The 20,184-nt window shown below is 40.8% G+C and overlaps 1 protein-coding gene across 2 annotated transcripts in view; it reads left to right on the top strand.

The window, feature by feature from the left end:
* Positions 1–20,184, top strand: part of znf609b (zinc finger protein 609b) — a 76,616-nt gene that overhangs the window by 42,524 nt on the left and 13,908 nt on the right. For both annotated transcript variants that reach the window (XM_030720770.1, XM_030720762.1), the window contains exon 3: positions 12,422–12,647. In XM_030720770.1, coding sequence (XP_030576630.1) covers positions 12,422–12,647 — 226 coding nt within the window. The remainder of the gene's footprint in view (positions 1–12,421; positions 12,648–20,184) is intronic.

Raw genomic sequence — 20,184 nt, 5'->3', positions numbered from 1 at the left:
GATGGGAGATTCGGTGTGATATAGTGGGTTTCACTTTCCTCCTGCTCCCTGGACATCACCGCAGCCTGGCTTTATTAATGCTTTTAATGATCTGAAGGGCACAGAGATCTAATTTGCTTAGAAATTCCCTACAAGCAACTGCAAGGCAAAAGCTTTACAGTATTGTGCTGACACATTGCCACGTGTTGTTAAGTGTCTTAGAAACATTTGGGGGCTCAGTCTGCTTTTATTGTAATGTTAAAGTGCACCTATTGACTAGCTTTAAACCTTTTCAGACAGCTTTCAGATTGATTTGCTAAAGTAGATTTTCATTTCCAAATCATTTTGGCTTTAATTCTTTGAAAAGGTTTCTCACGTAGCTCCCCGGGTACTACCAAAGGCCTTTCCAAACTATAAATATCAAAACAGCTCACAGACGTGCTGTGATAATAAACATTCAGGGTAACCTCCCCTGCTCCACTCTTCCACTTGCCTGCATTTTCAGCAATTTTCCCCTCTCCCCAGTGCTGAAATGTTATGTGATGTGAGCTATAACAGTCATTGTCCCCAAGGTGTATTAAGGTGCAGAAGTCTATAGGGTTCTGAGGCTGTCGTGCAGGAACTATTGGCACTCGGTTACAGTGCACATCATCGTCCATTAAGATAGACATGGTTCAATGGGGCAGCAAGCAGTAGAGGTCAATCAGAGTAGCAAGCCCTTCTTAAAGTAGCAGCACGAGTGCAGCTCAAGCAGTGTTTGCCGAACAGAACACAAAACACTCCTCCTCGCGTACAGATTCTCTCTCCTCCTGCAGCTAGGGCCTTGGCCTTTACACCTTTATCATCTACGTGTTTTTAGGATGGCCAGTGAAGAGCTACAATGGATTTTTGGAGCTTATCAAGGGGCTCCTAAAGGTTATCTACTAACTGCTGTGTAGCCATATTGAGCGTATGTGTTTGTGTTTGATCATTTCCAGTTCAGCTTAATGTATCACCTCATACTGTAACTTTCCACAATGTGACAGTTGTGTTTTCTGCCAAGTGTAATATTCATTTGTTTTTGTTTGTTAGTCCGACACAATGGAAAGCAATTTAGCATATCTCCTATTGTTTTTCTTTCTCTCTTTTTATACTGTAAAGTGTGGCTATTGATGTGTGGCTTAGGATTGTCTTTCTAATGTTTGGAGAAGGCACCACCCACAGCAAAGCATCAACACAAGGGAAACAGAGACTAACAGAACATCTATAAATAGTTAGAGGTTAGCGGCTCTGGGGAAATCTCACAGCCTGAATAACAACTTGTTTTCCTTGTATAATGTGTGGAACTAGTAGTATGTCTTTTGTTACTTAGCTGATAATATTTCTGGATTGTATGTCTAGGATCATTTATTTTTGCTCAGCCTAATGCTGAGCAAATTCTTTGGGCATTTGAATGCAGGACAGTAAGCACCTGAAGCTGGAGTTTTGGTCACAGCTTTCAGCATTGTGCTGAGTTTTAAACATTATATTACAAGTACACTACACAGGTTGCTAGGTTGTTTTTTTTTTTTTGTTTTGTTTTTTCCTAGGCTGATCTCACAAGCCTGTGTTTGGCCAAAGGCTGACTCATTGGTATTTGGGTGGGAATCTCGGTGGCTGAGCTGTTGATGACAGCCTCTCAGTTTGTTGTCAGGTTTCCCTTTGCTGTGAGATAAGATTTATGACTATGGAGAGGGTTGGTGAGAGAGAAATCCTCGTAGGCTCAGCTTAGCTTATCTGGATTTCTGCTCCCAGCACAGCTTCTCTCCCTGTTGGGCGCGAGTGGGTGACCTTGACAAGAATGTGGCTTATTTTTTGTAATAGATACTGTTGTTGTCAATTGACCTACGGTCAGAGCGAGGCGATGAGAAATGGGAGAAAGGGAGAAGAGAAGATCATTTTAATCTACTAACATATTTACAGTGTTAGAATAGAAATAAGTAGCAGTAGAGCTCAGTAGAGTTACTCGTGTAATCAACTGTTAACAGAAGCAAAAACTAACAGGTGGCTCAAATAATAAAACACTTGTTACTTATGGAATTCATGGTTGTACTTAATGTGGCACTACAGAGAACTTAAAATAAGTTCCCTTTATTATTATGACCTTTTATCACATATCACTTATTTGCCGCAAGGAGTTTTCCACTTTGTAGAGCATTCACCCTTCATACTTAATATCCTCTGTAAGTTGAGCTATTAAGTGTTGCTCAGAATCTAGCCACAAACCACTGATGTGGAAACCACAGATAATCTTATAAACCAGCCAGTCGGACGAAGAGAATAGTTTTGTTCTTATTTTCATTGTATAGTGAACAATAGATGTATTATACTCATGCACTTCCTTCTATAGGTATTCAAAACATTTGGCTGCAGTAAACATAAAGGGATAGTCAGGTTGCCCTGCCTCTACATGAGAGCTTTCATTCCCCATACCCAAAAGCCCACCCCACTTATACGCTCATAACACAACCCCCACCCTGTCAGCTAACAAACAATGCCAGACCTAGGCTCAATGCAACTAGCTGAGCCAGAGAAGAGAGGAAGGAATTAGGTTGACAAGGTCAAGCTGAACCAAGACAAGGCGATGTTAGTCAGTCAATCAAGCAGGCATTTGGCCCGCCTGAGAAATCTCCAGACTAAATAGGTACAAATGGTGTGACCACAGGGATGTAACAGCTCAGACATAAAGACTGTGTCCCGAGTACAGTGCAGTTGGACGGGTGGGTCCTTATTTTAATTTGTTCTCCATAGCTGGTCCTTCTTCTTGTTAGCCTAATTTGGTGTTTAAAGCATGACCCAAGGTTATAATGTAAACTGGAAATATTTAGACCACATGATCCAACAGCTCAGTTTATTTATTATATTTTTGCCATCTGGCTGTTTAGACAGTCAAATATTTAGTAAGCTGGTTAGTTTATAAGGGTGGAACAACCTAGCTACAATTGGCTAGCTTACGTAACACGGGCTTCAAGATAACTTGTTAGCTCAGAAATTTGATAGAGACTTCCACACCGATTACTTGATCGAGAGTACTTATTATTGATCATACAATGCCAGGTCGCCATCAGTTCATTCAGTGGAGAAAATCTCAGTCAGTGTCTGTGTACAACTCTTCACTCTAGCACAACACATCGAGAAGGAAAGGGCCAGGTGCTATTCGGCAATTGCACGTTACAACATAGTGCGTAAACTTCTGACCTTCCCAGGATGTACCCCACCTCTTTCCCAATGACAGCTGTCCCTGCAACCCTGAATTGGATAAATGGTTAAGATAATGGTTGGGTGGACAGATGGATTCTCAAACCACTTCGCTAGTAAGGCAAAACAATTAAAATTGGCACAAAAAAAAGATAATTTGGGGGGTTTTATAGATATTTTTTCTTTGCACTGACAAATATCTGCAGTGAAGAATTAAAATGCATTGAATATCAACAAAATTTCACAATTATCACCTCAGTTATGGCTACAGAGCATAACAGTCAGGTATACCTGAAATTTAATACTCTGTACCAGTACAAGTAGAATTGCATGATTCTTGATAACCAATTCAATACCAGAACAAAATGATCATCCCGTGTACCACGTCCCATGTAAACTCCTTTTTAAAACACTGACACGGTGGCAGATCATTTATTTAAAATGTTAACATTACTATATTTTGCTAACAAGACAGACTGAAATATTAGGATGGTTGCAGAGTAGCCTACTATGTTATGGTTACATCACTTTAGCATAAGCATTTAATGTTAACCACTGCAAACGTTTTAGCTTATGGAACAAAGCTGATTTCACGCCAGCAGTGCCAGCTGTCTCACACACAATGATCACATGCAGTTCAGGATAATGTAAGAAGGATAATGCTTTGGATGTTGTTATTGTGAATTGAAATTCACTCAATTTAAATTCTTACAACAGATCTGGAGCCTGGCCTTTTAGATGCTTTGCTACATTGGAAGTATTTTCTAAGTATCGTTCTGGTGACACCCCTAATAATAGTGTTTTCCATATAGTTTAGATTGTATTTGGGATGTTGTGACTTTTCCTCTCACATCATCTTGTGATGGAAAAAAAAAAACTGTATTTTTTAAAAAAAATAAATAAATAAAATAAAAATAAAGACGCTGTAAAAGCGAATTCAATTTTTATACTTGGATTTTATTTCCTCTTTTTTTCCATTTTACTTAATTGCTGAAATATATGTTTTTTTTCCCCAAATATAATCCTATTTTTGCCTTTGTGGTGTGATCACGGTATTAAATGGATAAGAGTTTTTCCCTCTGTGTGACTTTGCTTTTCTGAACAAATTAGGCCACTGCTTCATAAGTGAGCAAATTGGTAAGCTCTACTTATCCTGGCTCAGTCCTCTACCCTGCGGTCCCTTGTGCCTTCTGTCTTTTTATATCACTTTTACTTCCCATCATGTAGCTGGTAGCAGTGGGAGCAGTCTCCTGACTAATGTATGTTGTCCTTTCATCAGTGAGTGCAGATGTCTCCACAGGTAAGCCTCTCATGCTCTCACAAGAGGTTTCTCTTTGACAAAGCTTTGCGTGCTTTTTTGTTTCAGTATAATCAAAGGCCTTGGTAAAATAGTAGCTCTGATTCGCAGCATACAGCTATAATTTGTCACACTGAAAAGATGTTAAATTTGATTACCGCTGGAAATTTTACGCAAATGTGAAAGCATTATGTGTCATTCTAATAGTTGAGCTGGGATTCGCAGCTGTGGACGAGGGCTTTGAGATGAAAGTTGACTCAGTGCTGCGTATGAAGCTGTTGCCGTTAAAGACATTTTTCATGTTTACGACTCGTCTTTAACAGTTCCAAATGTGGAGGCGTTGCATCATATAAAGTGAGCCGAAATGTTAAGTGTTAAAATGTGGGCTTGCTTAGATCAGAGCTCGAATTTGATTTTCTTGCAGACAGTTACAAATTACATGTTTTGAAAAAGGGTTTTTTTTGTTTGTTTGTTTTTTAAGGCTTTTAAGGTAAAACAAATGAGGTCCAACTTCATTCCTCTACTGTGTTGTATAAAAAATGTCATTTATGTGCAAGGTGTAATGTTAAGGAGTCATAATGGCAAATAGCTTCTTTGTCAGACAATAACTGTTTAGACTGAGCTTCTGGCTCACTTATTATAGCACCAAAGAGATTGTAGGTCATGGGTGACCGACTTCATCGCAGCTTTGTTTCCTCTCTGTATTATTTATGTGTGGTTAGGCTTTCCTGAAAGCGCAATTAGCAGCTAAAACTGAGAAGAGTTGCCTAGAAACTGAGTGCCTTTTGCCAGCTGGTGGTCTGCAATAGATGTCAGGTGTTCCTGTTTGTGTTTTCTCTCTCAGTTTCTGCGATTCATCTGAGCTTCAAAGGGAATGACAGTGTGGTTTTACAAAAGGAATTAGGCCAGTGTGCAGCGTTTGAAAACAATCGGATAGGCTTTCATGACTTGAAAGGGAATCCAGTATTTTATGTCTCTTTTTTTTGTGTCCCCTGGCTGTTTTGAACAATTTAGTAATCTAATTAGATGGGGCTTGTGCATTTGTTTTCAATTGTGGCTTAATGCTGATAGCCATGTTACTCCAGCGCTCTCAGCAATGCAGCTCGCTCTAAATGCTGCCCAGCGACAGCATGCTGATCGTTTGACTTTGTATTCCTGTCGTCTCGATTGGTTAGAATTTAAATGCCGCTGTTCTTAAATTCATTATATGGATTCAACAATGCTGTGCAGATTACACGTCCCAGTGGAGGAGCGTAATCTCCACTGGCCTTCGACCTCAGTAACTCACCAAAGATGTTGACAGGCTTTGCCCCTCGAGTCAAAAAGAATTACATAATTGAAGCCGGATCACTTAACTTAGCCAAGCTGGGAGGAATTCAGAAAAGGCTCCTTTTTTTTTACTTAGCGGTTCCTTGTCAGAAAGAATTACATTTTCTCCTTTTGAGACAGATTTTTTTTTCTTTCTTATGATGTTGAAAAGGATGTTTTATTTCTCGTCCTTTATTAGGCTATAAAATCTTGGGTGTTATATACTTCAGTCTTGACACTGGCAATGCATTCAGGCCTCAACGTACTCACCAACAACCACGCACAGATTATCTCTCGTGTTACTATGATGATACCACAGTAATGATGCTGTCATGATACAGCAGTTCTTTAAAACTCAGTATGTTGGTAGGATACATCAGGATATCTGTCAGAAGTGAAGAAGAGAGGCAAAAAGCAGGAACTGCGTATTCAGCTCGTGCATCGAGATGTCAGCGTTTGTGTATTATCATTATTCTCAATTTTAATAATGTGTCAGTTAAATTCATTAGCTTTCTGCTCTGCTCTCCCCTGCTGTCTGTGTGGTTCACCAATTTCCCACTCCAGGTCAGTTAACTTAATTTGACTTTGCCCTCATTCATTTGATAAAAATATCACCACAAAGAGTCATGAAGTAGTGATTAGAAAAGTTGGAAGGGTAGCCCTTTGAGTGCACCTTCATGTTTGATAAAATAATGTTTGAGTGTGTCAATCATATACCACAAGAGGAAGTGTGTATATACATATATATATATATATATATATATATATATATGTATATATGTATATATATATATATATATATATATAGAGAGAGAGAGAGATAGAGAGAGAGAGAGAGATAGATAGATACACACACACACACACACACACACACACACACACACACACACACACACACACACATATATATATATATATATATATATATACCGTATCAATATATATATTTTTCCCACTTGTAGTTTCCACACAACAGTCACCATTGGTTAAGCTAACAGGTGGCATAACCAAAACTGCATAGGTGTGAGTTTCGCTTCTTCTTCAGTTCTTCTGTAGCACTGCTGCTAATGTTAGGACAGAGAAAGCGAGATGCTGGAGGGTTTATTTCCCTTTTCCAGCATGAACAGAAAGTAATATCTACTGCACTGCACAGCAAATCACGATTAAGCTAGTTGACATTCAGTCATAAATGATTTAGGCTGCTGTAATGTACTGAACAGAAGTGATTTTTGACTAAACGAGTGAAGTAAAGAGTTGTTTTACCCAGTTCTTACTTTTGTTTTACTTTACTCTTCTACTTCTGATTTCAGGCTTCTGATATGTGTAAAAACTGTTAATACTAATGCGGTTTATTAGCTGATCTAATGCTTGCAACTTATGTCAACGGACTGAATCTGAAATACTTTTTTTTTTTTAAATTGTCTACATTCCAGTCTTGATAGTTTAATCTTAATCAACCCCCCATTAACACAATCTGCTTACATTTCTTTCCTCTTTCTTCTCTGGGGTGCAGTACATACTCGTAAAGTTCTGTTTTGAATAAGTGTACACAATTGAAGATGCGGCATACACAGCAGTTTGTAAAAACCTGTATATCCATACTTCCTCTGCCTTCCCACCAAAGATGTACTCTGTAGTGCCAACAGCAGTCGACTGTATCATATTCAGCTTGGTCTGCTGTTACGATCTGCTGCCATTCATTCATTCATACGTGTGCATGTCTGCAGTGTCTGTAATCCTCACTTTACCAAACTGTCTGACAGAATGAAAAAAATCCATGTTAATGACAGCAGCTGCAACATGACAGCTTTATTGCCCTTTAAAGGAAATGTTAAAAGAGAAGGTTACCCATCGCCCTGCATCTCCCACCGGAGGTGATCAGATCTTCTCCCCCTGGTTGCTGTCAGTGATAATATGATAAAATGAAAAATACAAGCAGTCCTCGTAGCAACTTTGAAGTTATTGACACTCTGTGAGAACCTTTAAAATGTCAGTCGAGGTTTTTGCTGTTTCACTTGCAGTCAAGTGTCTACAGTTATTTAGTCAACTGTGTGTGTGGCTCATCTCTGATTATAGCCAAGACAACTTAGTCACTGTAATACTGCAGTGTAATCCTTTTCATAATCGCCGCCCAAGCGCAGTACTCAGTTTTTTAATCCCAACTCTAATAAACAAGTTAAAGCTGAAGTTAATGTGTCCAGTTAAAAGTGCAGTAAGCATCCATCTACCACAGCTGACTTATTGTGTGAACACTGGAAATCCAGGCAGAGTTCCCCTTAAGTCAGCACTCTTAAAGTATGCACAAGAGCAGTCCAGGATTCGCAGGATTTTTGCCAGTGAGTTAAACATTATTATTGCCGGTTTTGGCTTTCTCGTAGACTTGGCACAGGGTTTGAGTTAAGAAAAGGTTTGCGTGACACTCAAGCGATGTGGTTTTTAGGGGAGATTTCCAAATCCTTCTATGAAGCCTTGCAAGGAGGGAAGAAATCATAGAATTTAGCATTGACTGAGAGTCGGGTAGAGCCTTGTAATCTGGCAAGTTATGTAGTTGAGTTGCATGTGGTTTGTTTTTTTTTTTTTTTTTTTAAAAGGTGGACACAGGGCATTTCAGTGTGTGGTTTTACATTCTCCAGCCTCAGAGAGAAAGTACTTTTGTTCACTCATCCATAGACAGAACCTGGAAATGGAGCATTATCATTCATGCACTTTAAAACCTGCTCCAGTTTCCATTGGGATTCTGGGGCTTTTTTTTGTACAATTACCTGGTAAATGTTTCTTTTATTATGTAGTGGCATTACAGACCAGATCGTCACCTACTGTATGTTTCTAACAGTTGAAGTGAAATACTTTCCTTCCCCCTGCTTGGTAACAGAAAACAAAATTAGGCCAAAACTCATCCAGGCGAGGTTTTACTTAATCTGAAAATTTAGCACGTGACTGTGAAATTCATCAGTTCATTAATTTAAATTATAATTGTTCAGGGAATCACCAGCAGTCAGTGTTCTTAATACAAATAATTAGAGAGGTACAATGATTAAAAGGCTTCTGATACTGCTAGAAACCAGGGGAATCCTTGAACCCCACTCTGCCGTGACACTTAACCTGTACTTTCCATAATTCATTACTAGCTCCTTTTATTAGCCTCCCACTCATTTTAGGGTTTATAACTCATCACATGCACAACTGCATTTTGTTTTACGAATGTCTCATATGCAGCTGAAATAATTGTGGTTTCAAATAAGTAGAAAAATTTAAAGAGAATAATATGCAACAATCATTATTACTTATTAATCATTAGAGGTTTGGATTTTGTTTGGAAAAAAAACAAAAACTAAGACTTAAAGTTAGATTGAAAAGAATTAATCTGCCATTTATACAGCAAAGGATTAGCCAGTTAATTGAGAATACTTGCTAGCAGATCTTGTAATTATGGAAATAATGTCATCCGTGTTCACGCTCGATAGAAAGTGTGGACAAGTCTGCATGAGTAAATAATTAATAGTGAAATGGCTGACTGATGCACATGTCTCGTGAACAGTGTTTGGCAAAATCATTTTTACTGTAAGTTTTGATCATCAGCTATCTCCAGACCACACTGATGCCGGCTAGCTTTGGCCGGAAATGCATCCAAGATGTCAGTCCCTAAATTGTTTGAGATTGAAGAGTTGAGTCAATTTAAAGTAGGCTGCGCATGAACCTGTTTATCACCTTTTACCATTTGCTGTCACTCTGAGGGAGGGTTTATTGTGTGCTCGTGTCTGCAGCCCTCTGTGTCTCCATAAGGCCTGAGAACAGTGTGCGGTGACAGCTTGGGTGATTACCTGTCCTGTCTCATTGTCTCAGTCGGCCTGCAGCTTGGCCACATCATGCATCAGAAACTGACACACAGTGATTACGAAGTCGTTGGCCCTGAGTGTCTGTCGCTCTCTGCACACATTAATTTGCTCTTCCTCTGAACACTGGGCAAAATGGACAGTCCACGCTAATTTCACTAAACCATGAAATATAAATAATATTCTGTAATGACATGTATTGAGATAATATTAAATTTTATTATAGACTAATATGTTTTTAAAGATCCCGATTCACAACTGAGTGTGATTCCTTACTCTGAGACTGACGCGCTTCACACAGAATATAGTAGGGCTGGGCGGTTTGTGTGTGTGCTCTTACCCTCATAGTTCATCGGGTTTGTACTGTAAACATGCTCAACTACTAAAGCTGGGTTATTTTTTTTCTGTAATGTGATTGTACTCCAAGGGCCAGATGAACTAAATGGGGCAAAACAGCGCAGTCCCCAAATAGCACTCATAGGTGTCATTAGTTTTACAGGTGATTTATAAAAGGTGCACTACTTCATTTCAATATGAAGCTCAAAAAAATGACACATGCTTTTTTTTTTTCTGTGTTAAATATCGACGTGATTGGAAGTAAATTGCATGTCGCAAATGTTAGTAAATAAGTTTGCGCACTTGATTTAAATATTCCCCTCCCTGTACCTTGAGAAAGGAACTCCCAGAAATATAAATGCAATATAAATTCACCGTCTTATGACTGCGCTCTCCTTGTAAATACCGACAGTACTTTCTTTCTGCCAAAATCCAGTTTGCGCTGGTGCAACACGTTAGTAAATCTGGCTCTAAGCGGTCGCTGAAACTATTTTTCACGCAGTTTTCTGGGGTTTGTTTGTTTGTTAGTTTTTATTGATGTTGTCTTTATTAAAGAAAAAATGTGTCCGGACAACAGACGCTGCATTTTTATTTGGCAGCAAATGCTCTGACTCAGTGTATGACTTTTCCTCCATGATGTTTCCATGTCGCAGACTGGACGGGGCAGCATCACATGACAACACACTTAGTAGTATGTTTTAAAGGGGACAGTACACAATGGGGAAATTATGAAATTTAAAGAATTTAAAAAAAAGATTAAATAACCGGCTTTGGAAAAATTACATCGATTAGAGGTTCTGAATGTTGGTTTTGATTCATTTTTGATGACCTAGTGTATATTTTAAACATTCATCCTAAGGGCACAAAGGCATGAGAAAATGTGCTGGTCATGCAGGTACCATGCATAAGATGTACTGTATTTTTTTTCATAATTTTTTCATAATATGTATTGTTAAATGCATTTTAATCTTGCAAGAGTTCAACTGTGATAGCCAAAAATACAAAACAGCAGAAAAATATCCTGAATTTAACACGACTTGAGCATCCTGGTGTTTTTGCATATAACCCCTTATTTCATTTGCTGGGTGTGAAAAGCTCGAAGTGGTGCTTTGAGCAAAGTTTTAGGCGTGATCAGTGCCAGTGCTGAGTAGGCACATTGTGTACCCAAGTAAGTACTGTTTAGCACTGTAACATTTGGTAAATGCATGGTACCATGGGAATATCAGCACTGAATGTAACTGGATAAAAAGCATAGATGTGGCTGATGTCATTAGTTTTGCAGATGTTTGAAAAATTAAACTAAAGTGGGAGTCATCATGTGGGAAAGCCAAATGTAGGTTTTGTGCTAGTCCATTTAGTAGAGCAAAATCTGCCTGCACTCAGCAAATCATTAGGATTCCTCCTTTGGGAATGATAAAGTTTTCCAACAGTTCAGCTGTTTCATTCTCGGCTAAAATGGTGGACGGAGAGCCCTCGATGTAAGCAGTAACTTCAGTATCTGCAGCACTGAGTTGTTTTAGCTCTCCACATCATACTCAGCGTGGAACAGCAAGTAGATTAGAACAATTATTTAAAGGGTGTACCGGCTTATAATGCAACTTGTCAATTGTTGTTTTGTCTTCTAAGTCTAATTGGATCCAGCATTGGCAGCATATTCCCAAGCACTGAGTGGTTTATGCCCAATTAATAAACGTGTGGTGTTGGCTGCGGCACTGCATTCCTCCTGCAGTTCAGTGCTAATGATTTGGAGCGCTTTAATGTCGACTGCCTCGAATAAAGAGCACTAAGCCTGGTGTCACTCTGGCCCTTAAATCACCATCACTCTTCCTCTCCGTGTCTCTTTCCCACCTACACATTTTTCTGCCTCCAGTTCTCGCTTCCCCTCAGTTGCTCTCATTGGCTCCCTGCCTCGCTGTCCTTTTCATTTTCCTTCTCCGTGTCGGCCCACTGTCTCTTCGTTGCTGTCACAGAGTGTCAGAACAGGTGGAATCAATTACTGACCCTGAGCAGCCCACTCCTTTGCCACAACTAGCTCTTTAATTGAGGAAATTAATGAGTGATCAGTCTGTGAGATGATTTGGTGTCGTGGATGTCACTTTGCTGTGTGTGCGAGGGAGGAAAGCCGTGGGAGGGATTGTTTGGCCGACCCCGTATTATAAATCCTGTCCTTTTCAGAGGTAGTCAAAGCAGTTCACATTTCCATCTCTGCCTTCCCTCCCTGCTAATCACCACTAAGCGAGGAAAAGCACAGCAGTACATTGCTGTAACAATGCTAGCTTTTAAAGGCCGTTGAAATACCAGAATGTCTTCAGTACGTTCAGCGCTTTGTTCACTTCTTCTCATTGTGGCATCCACTGGCCGAATCTCAACATCTGCTCTGTATCTGTTTGTAGAGCGGTTCTGAAGTGTCTCGTGTTTCTTTTCCTCTGAACCTCCACTTCTTCCTTCACAGATGGAATCTCCTGTCTCCACGCCAGCTCCACCCCCCCTCCACCTCCTGGCCACAGTAGGCAACAGTGAGATCGCCTCGCCATGCGAGCAGATAATGGTGCGCACACGCTCGGTGGCGGTGAACACATCAGACGTGGCCCTGGCTACCGAACCTGAGTGCTTGGGCCCCTGTGAGCCTGGTACCAGTGTCAATCTTGAAGGCATAGTGTGGCAGGAAACTGAAGACGGTAAGTGAAGTGGTTTAACGTGCTGTTTTGTAGATCTCTTCCTTGTGAAACAAATGAGTGGTGGATTGTGGCATAAAAGAAAATATGGTTTTTTTTTGTTTTGTTTTTTTTATTTACAAAGCCAGAGTGGTCATGTGGTTGCATTAAGACATCAAAGAGCAATTGGTTTTTCAAAGCTTTAATGAATCCTCTGTCATTTAAAAAAAATATCATCTTGCTGTCATTACCATACATATTTTGCCTGCTAAAATGTAATTGGATATGCTCAGACAGCCTCAGGAAATGGTCGATGGGGGTACTAATGCATGCTTTAACAGTGCACATGCTGCGTAATTTTGCCAAGAAGAAGAGTAGTTGGCAGGCAGTTCTTAGGTGGCCTTGATTTGTTTTTTTTTTGGGTCTTTTTATTTTTGCTAGGGAGTATGCAGATGGGAATTTGTTGCACAGAGATATCTGTTCTGCAGCAACATGCCTCATAACACAAAGCCCTTTTTTTTTTTTTTTGCAAGCCTGCCAGTTGGGAAAATAGTTGGCTCCTTTCCTGCAGTGCAGTCCAAGGGAAATCTTAGCCACTCTCAGTTTTCCTCCCTTTGATCGAAACCTCATACAGCTTATTTAATTTTAAGATCTATCGCTAGCACCATCAGGTTCTGCTGGTTCTGAAGAACTGCCCCCTTTTTCTTTTGTGCATGTGAAATAATGCAAACACCTAATCTTCAAAGCAGCTTGCTCTCAGGCTCTCTGCGGGCATGCTGAGTACAAATCGCCCACACATCCACAGAGCTGCTTGTTGGTTCGCTCGGAGGAACCAAACAGAAAAAAGGTCCCTGCCTCATCAACATTCCCAAAGCACAGTCCCTGCTATTGAGTGGCTTTTCTCCCCTCTCTTTTTTTTTCCTGATTTTTGCCCTGTACTGCAGCTCTTTTCTGTTACCAAGCATCCAGCCAGTCGCCCCCCTTGACTCTGTTTCCAAGCAAACTGGGAAAGAGTGAGTGCAAGGCAAGGGGTTAAGGCAGGGTGGGGGTGTGGTGGGGGTGGACAAGGCTACTTCTGTTAGTGACACAAACATGGCTTCGAGCCAGCACCAGTACTATGTTTGTGCTCCCTCATTCTCTGCCTCCCACAGAGCGGTTGAGCCTCTTTCTCGCCCTGCCCCCTTCCCTTTCCCCCAACCAAGCCTGTCCTTTGCCTGCACTCGCTCTCTCAAAGCTGCTATTTTGGCTGAAAGAGGTAGTGGTTTGGCCTGATGGAGCTGTGTTTTCTTCTGACTCTACTCTATCTGGCTTAGCAGGGAGGATGTTGGTGGGTGCTTTGAGTGGTTTTAAAAGTGGTATGGTGGGGAGAGTCGGTGGAGGGTGGGGTGGGCAGACTGCAGGTGTAGCGCACAGGTTGTTATGGCTATCAGAGCTCTAGAGACCAGTAGGTTTTCAAGGCTCACCCACTTCACTGGGTGAATAAGCCAGTTTTTTTTCTTTTTATCTTTTAAAAAAAAAAACCTTAAAGGTAGAAGATCAGATGAATATCAGAGAAAGGATATAGCAATAAGTGTAATTAAAATAGAATGGCCCTTAGTTGTCTCTTACACATTCCTTTTGGTATTTTAGAAATGTATAGTCTTTGAAGACACAACAGCTTGTTGTTCACTGCGCACAGACTCAGCCCCAGCTGGTGTGTTTTTAAGAGAGAGCTGTGAGCTGTGGCTAAAATGTATGCTGTTTCTGAACCTTTCCCTGGTATTAAATTGACAGATATGCAGTAAACCTTCAGTGCAGCAGAGATAATAGGGATGAATCTGGGCCGGGTCTTGCAGTGAGACATTTCTCAATATCCCCCATTGCACTGTGCACACTACATTAAACAACACAAAGACGTGCATTGCTTCTACATCATTTTAACGGTATGAGCTCCCCAACAGCCCACCGGCTAGTTTGAAAATGAAAGAGACCCAGATGCTGCTTACATCAAACTGCACCGCCATTCAGCTGTTTTTTTCCCCTAAGAGACCGATGAAGGCGGACTTCTTGCACTGTGTGGCAACTGAACAAATGAGAACCAAATGAGGAAATCAAGCAAATCCAGGCAGAGTACCAGGGAAGAGCAACAAAACAGAGCCCCAAAGACGTAGCAGAGGCATTCTGATTAGCAGTGAACTTGAGCAGTCCCCCACTTCTCTGCATGACAAGTCTCATAGAGAGCTGTTTAGGCATGCACTGTGTGTGTGCGCGCGCGTTTCATTTTGGCATGCCAACCAACAGCTGCTTCATCACCTCCGCCTTTCTGCCTTGTGGGAGTAAATGAACAACAGGCTCCCAGTAATTGTCTGTGCCTCACCCAAGTCAACATGTGCCGGTGAAAGAAACAGATGAGGAGGAAGCGAGCGACAAAATGCGATCGCAGGAGGTGCACCTTTTGGTCAGAGCTGACAAGAATTTTGGCTGGGTACATTTTTCATCATGTGTAATTGGAGCTCAGATGTAGCCGGATATGGGTTATGACAAGATCTAAATGGAAGCCTTAATGTATCTTGGATTGCTGAATGACCAAAATAACCCGTATGACTTAAAAAACTTACACCTTGATGCATTTAGTCCTGCACAGGATGAAAAGTGGGTAATATGTGAGAAAGTGAGTCTGTGTCATGCTGTCAGTCTGGGGGCGAGTGAAGCGCAGACAGGAGGCAGGCAGGCAGAGCCGTGGTATTTTAAGGCCCGACACAAATCCCCTCAGCGCAGACGAGGCAGTAGCAGCTCCCAGGGTCGTGTCGGCAGAGCAATGGGCCAACCCCTCCCAGGCTTAGCATGCTGATACCTCCAAATGCCATCTCTAAAATGCTGGAGAAGTTTATTGCTCTTGAAACACAGCCCAGAACGCCTTGGCTCCTGCCCCAGGGCAGAGGGAACACAGAGGGGGGCCCCTTTGGCCAAACACCGCAGCTCCATGCCAGTGCCAGTGTGGCATTCAAACACACCAACCCTCCAGTACACAGCAGGCTATTCCCCAAGCTGGTCCCACAGCTTCTTGAGCTGCCTAATAGAGAAATAATACAGGCTGCTTGTGATAAATGTTTGTCTCTTGGATTATTTATGCAGCACACATGATTGCAGCATTGCGAGCGTTGGCTTTAGCACAGGAGTTAAAAGCTGTTTGGCATCTGCATGGAATCGAGGTCAGTGTGAAACGGATATTCCTGTATAAACATTTGAGAGATGCCTTTTTTCCTTCTCCTTTATTTCTCCAACCCTGTCAGAGAGTTGAAAAGGGGAATATTGTATGAAAGGAGTACTTGGCACTGTAGCTAACTTGCCAGTTATGCTTCCTTGCTCCTTTGAAGACACCTGTCAGTGGCCTCATTGAAATGTTTTTACAAAGGCGAGCAGTGGCTGCTCTCTGTGAACTTGCTATAGAGGCCTGTAGCTGTCTGCCAGGCCAATGAGCAAGAAGGACATGGAGTGAAAAATCAATCAGAGAAGACCAACTTATGTGAGCACTAAAGGCTCTTTTCAAAGAAGAGTGCAGAAATGATACTTATTTTTCTTTCTGCATCCCCCACGCAGTAGACTTCCCTCTGCCAGTTCCTTAGTCACTTCACTTTCCAATCTACCCAGCCAATCTTAACCCTCGTCAGTGTTCACTATGCAGTAGTGGAAGTGGCTAATTTCCAGGAAAAAAAAAAAAAAAGTGAACACTCCCATGTTGTAAAGAATTTGCCAGTTTTCCTTAAGTATGTTGTTGAAATAACACTCAAAGAACTTTAGATATCAATGGCTCATCATTGTCTGAGGGAGGCGGAGGAGGAGGCTTGTCTTGTTAGTCACTAATTTAGTCCCCTGGTGGCATTAACAAGATGGCGCCTGTGTGAACCCAAATCTCTAAAGAGAGACATTGATAATGGCTCCCATTCTTACTGGCTGACAACTGCATTTTTTCAAGCACTTAAAGCGTCTTGAAACGTAAATCATATGCCTGGAGGAATTGAGGGCTTCGCCGGTGGCTGTCATGAGATATCATGTTTGCTATATACACATCAAGGAGAGCTTGAGTAATGCGCCTTTGGCAGACCCGTGTCTTAATCTCAACACCATCTCCTTTAAGGTAAAACACCAGAGGGGTTGTTTTAACGGAGACATTTTAGATTTATCCAGATGGCATTTAAGGAAGCTGCTCTTGTCTTCATGCAAGTTATTTCCAGTAATATGTACAGTTGGTAGAGATGTCAAATATATATATATATATATATATATATATATATATATATATATATATATATATATATATATATTTTTTTTTTTTTTTTTTTTTTTTTTTTTTTGCCTTTCCCTGGCTGTTACAAACATTGCTTGTTTGTGATCTGCTCATCTGGTCCCTCTGCAAGAGTAAACATGCATACTGTTTTTTTCTTCTCAGGGAGGAAGAACCTGCTGCACGCAGCTGATAATGTTGAGCTGCGTGGAGAGCATACTAATGCAAGCTTGCCTCTCAGTGCTGAGAGAGAACTGACCTTCTCATGGGCTGTTATTCTTGTCTGTGAGAGCAACTTCTCATTTTTACCTCTCGTGAACCAGAGGCTGAACTTTTCACACAGGACTCACTTTAATTCTCTGAAATCTAGAATAAAATGATCAAACCTAGCCGCGTCTGATCTGCTAGTCATCTGTAACTTTCTCTTCTTGGCTTAATGTCAGTAACTTTTTCGTGTTAAGTCTGTAAGGTTTGCAGCCTTCAGTTTCTTCTTTGCTATGAACTGTAGCAGGGCTTGCAGAGAATTTGCATTAATCTGCGGTGTTTGCTTGAACCTGACAAAATGGCAGATGTAGCAGGATCAGTTAAACTGTGACTGTTACTGCCCTCACACACTCAGTAACAAGGAAGTGTCCTGACTCCTTTATTTAGTGTTTAAGCTTCCTGTTTACAGTTGTATAGTTGTAGTCATTGCAGGTCGGATTGGGAGAGCTAGATGTAAATGAGACTAGGTCTCCCATACTGTACAAAGGTCGGATCATATTTACGGTCACAGCTGGTCACAGTACGTTAGAATTTGTTTTTATTGTGCTACATTGGGCGTTGGATGGATAAACAAACAAAAAAAAAAGAAAGCCTTTGGTTCGTTCATGTTGATGAATAAGACTCCAACCAGAAAGGGAAAAATTCTGGTTTATGGATTGTTAGTGAAGAATATGGATTAATATTCAGCTCAGTTGTCTGCAATGTGTTGCTATAGTTGTTAGTTACTTTATATTAGAAAGTTAAAAAAATTATCACTCTGTAGAAGAAAGCATTCATCTTTTCACAAGGAGAGGCTTCTGGTATTGACCCCATGATGGGATGTAAACAGGAATGACGTCCCCTCCGGCTGAGGAATATTATCTGTAGCTTTCAGCTTCTTTTGCTTGGCAGAGGTAGTTCAGTAGAAATAAAATGTTTCCTACATGAAATTGCACACAACAGCGTTTGTGGATTTTTGAGTAATCAGGACATGATTTCAGAGAGAGACGCTGCTGCTGAGTCTTTTTTTTTTTTATGCATTGAGCATCACAATGCAAGCATCATTGAGTTCCATTATATTTAAGAGAAGGCAGACATCTCTCCAACCCAACATCGCCAAAACCGAATGACTCACACCGAACTATGGGTGGATTCTGGATGGATAAATAGTACTGCAGGCTAGTGAAAAATATGCCAGTTTGTTTTTAGCATAAACTCCCCTTTGAAATACTGGATCACTGCTATTTCCAGTGTTGCAGATGAAACCTACAGCTGTCCCAAATTGCTGTTTGCCCAGCGTTTAATATAAAGATCATCCTTAGGACGTTGTGTTCTGACACTGACATAAATGGACAAGCTCAACTTCGTTTTACGAACCGCACCATTAAACTGGGCTGTTGGAAACACACTCCGACACTTGAATGCTCAAACACTTAATTTGTCAAGGTTACAGTTATTGCTCACGGCAGCACCCAGCTATCTTTTATCTTTTCTCCGTAATGAACACTGGCACTATTTTCTCTCAATGTTTTCACTTTCTTGTCTTCATTCAGCCTTAATAAGTGGTGCTTTTACTGCACAGAAAATTAGGATTTTTTTTTTTTTTTTTTGATTTACACATTTGTATGTGACTGTGTTGAAAAGGTGATAATTGCAAGTGCTGGTAATTGTTCACATAAGCAATTTTTTAAAGAATTGCCTCGTTTTAATCTGAAATTCCTTTCACACACTTAGACAAATAGAACCCTTTAATTTGGTGTTTTGGGAGCGGAGTCGTGTAACACCGCACACAGTCGTTACATTTTCAAAGATAACAAAGGCATTTCGACAAGGTCAGCGAGTGAAAATGCTGTTAACCCCGTCGGATTCCTGTTGAGATGGGGCAAAGCAGGGGTCAGCCAGTGAACCCGTGTCCCTCGCAGATTTCACCAGCAGCAGAGGACCTGATATTTTGGCCCCACTGCGGCCTAATGAAATGTGTTAAGTGGGGAGGAGGGGAGTTTTAAGGCAGGGCAGGGCATGGCAGTCAGCAGTGCGGCACAAAAGCTATGCCTGGCTTCATTTTTTTTCCCTTTCGTGACCCTCTTCCACAAGTAGCCTGTTTCAAGCGCACAGGCAAGTTTGGTGCTTTAGTCGGGCTGCTATTTGTTGTTCAATAGCATTGAAAGGAAATGAGTGGTAAAATTACAGGTCAATTCCTCTCATTAATGTGGACTTCACTCAGCTGTCCTGAGTGACCCTATTAAGGCTGACACAGGGGGTGGGGGGAATTGCGGGAAACCGTGTTTGCTCCACATAACTCAGACCCTTTTCCTCCACCCCACAGCAAGCCTCCCTTTGAAAACAAATCCCAAGTGAACTGTAGTTTCAAAGTGCAAGTTGTATTTTTTTGATCTTTGAACACCACTCTGTTTCTTCCCTCGAGACAAATCCAGTGAAGGGGGGGGGGGTTGTTGGCCCACACAAACACTCATCTGTAACTCTGCGTGTGTAAACAAATGATCACGCATGGAAAGTTCTCCTTGTGTAATTTGCTTTCTGCCACAGGGAAATTTGTTTGGGTTGTTTTGTCGAGGGCTTTCTGTGTTTAGACAGATTTGACATTGACATCTTTGTCCTAACAGCTTTAAAATTATTCCAAGGATGAAAGTGTTGCAGATACGTTCAAATGGCATTTAGTTTCCAGCTTTGAAACTTAATCTTATTGCATCCCCTTGAGCATATTTTTGATATGGCTCAGAAACTCTGTGAATTTAAAAAGTCCTATCAAAACTTTATTGAGTAGTTGAGTCAAAATTATGTAATGTGTTAGAGTATCAAAATGAAAGCATGAAACATCTGATTTTTTTTTTCAAACTTATATAGATATTAATTTTCTCAAAGATGGAATAGTTGTGCCATCAGCTACTTATGGTTTATTGAGCTGGCATCAAGACAACAATGGTTGTTTAATAAAGAGTAAATGTCATCTGCACAGTAGCTCAGGAAGAATTTAGAGGGTTATTCATAAAACATTATCTACAGTAAACTGAAAGAAATTAAGAAATATTTGCA

The sequence above is a fragment of the Archocentrus centrarchus genome, chromosome 3 (genome assembly GCF_007364275.1).
Source record: "Archocentrus centrarchus isolate MPI-CPG fArcCen1 chromosome 3, fArcCen1, whole genome shotgun sequence".
Taxonomy (NCBI): Eukaryota; Metazoa; Chordata; class Actinopteri; order Cichliformes; family Cichlidae; genus Archocentrus; species Archocentrus centrarchus.
Note: the sequence above shows the minus strand (reverse complement) of the source record. Positions and strands in the feature narration are given on the sequence as shown.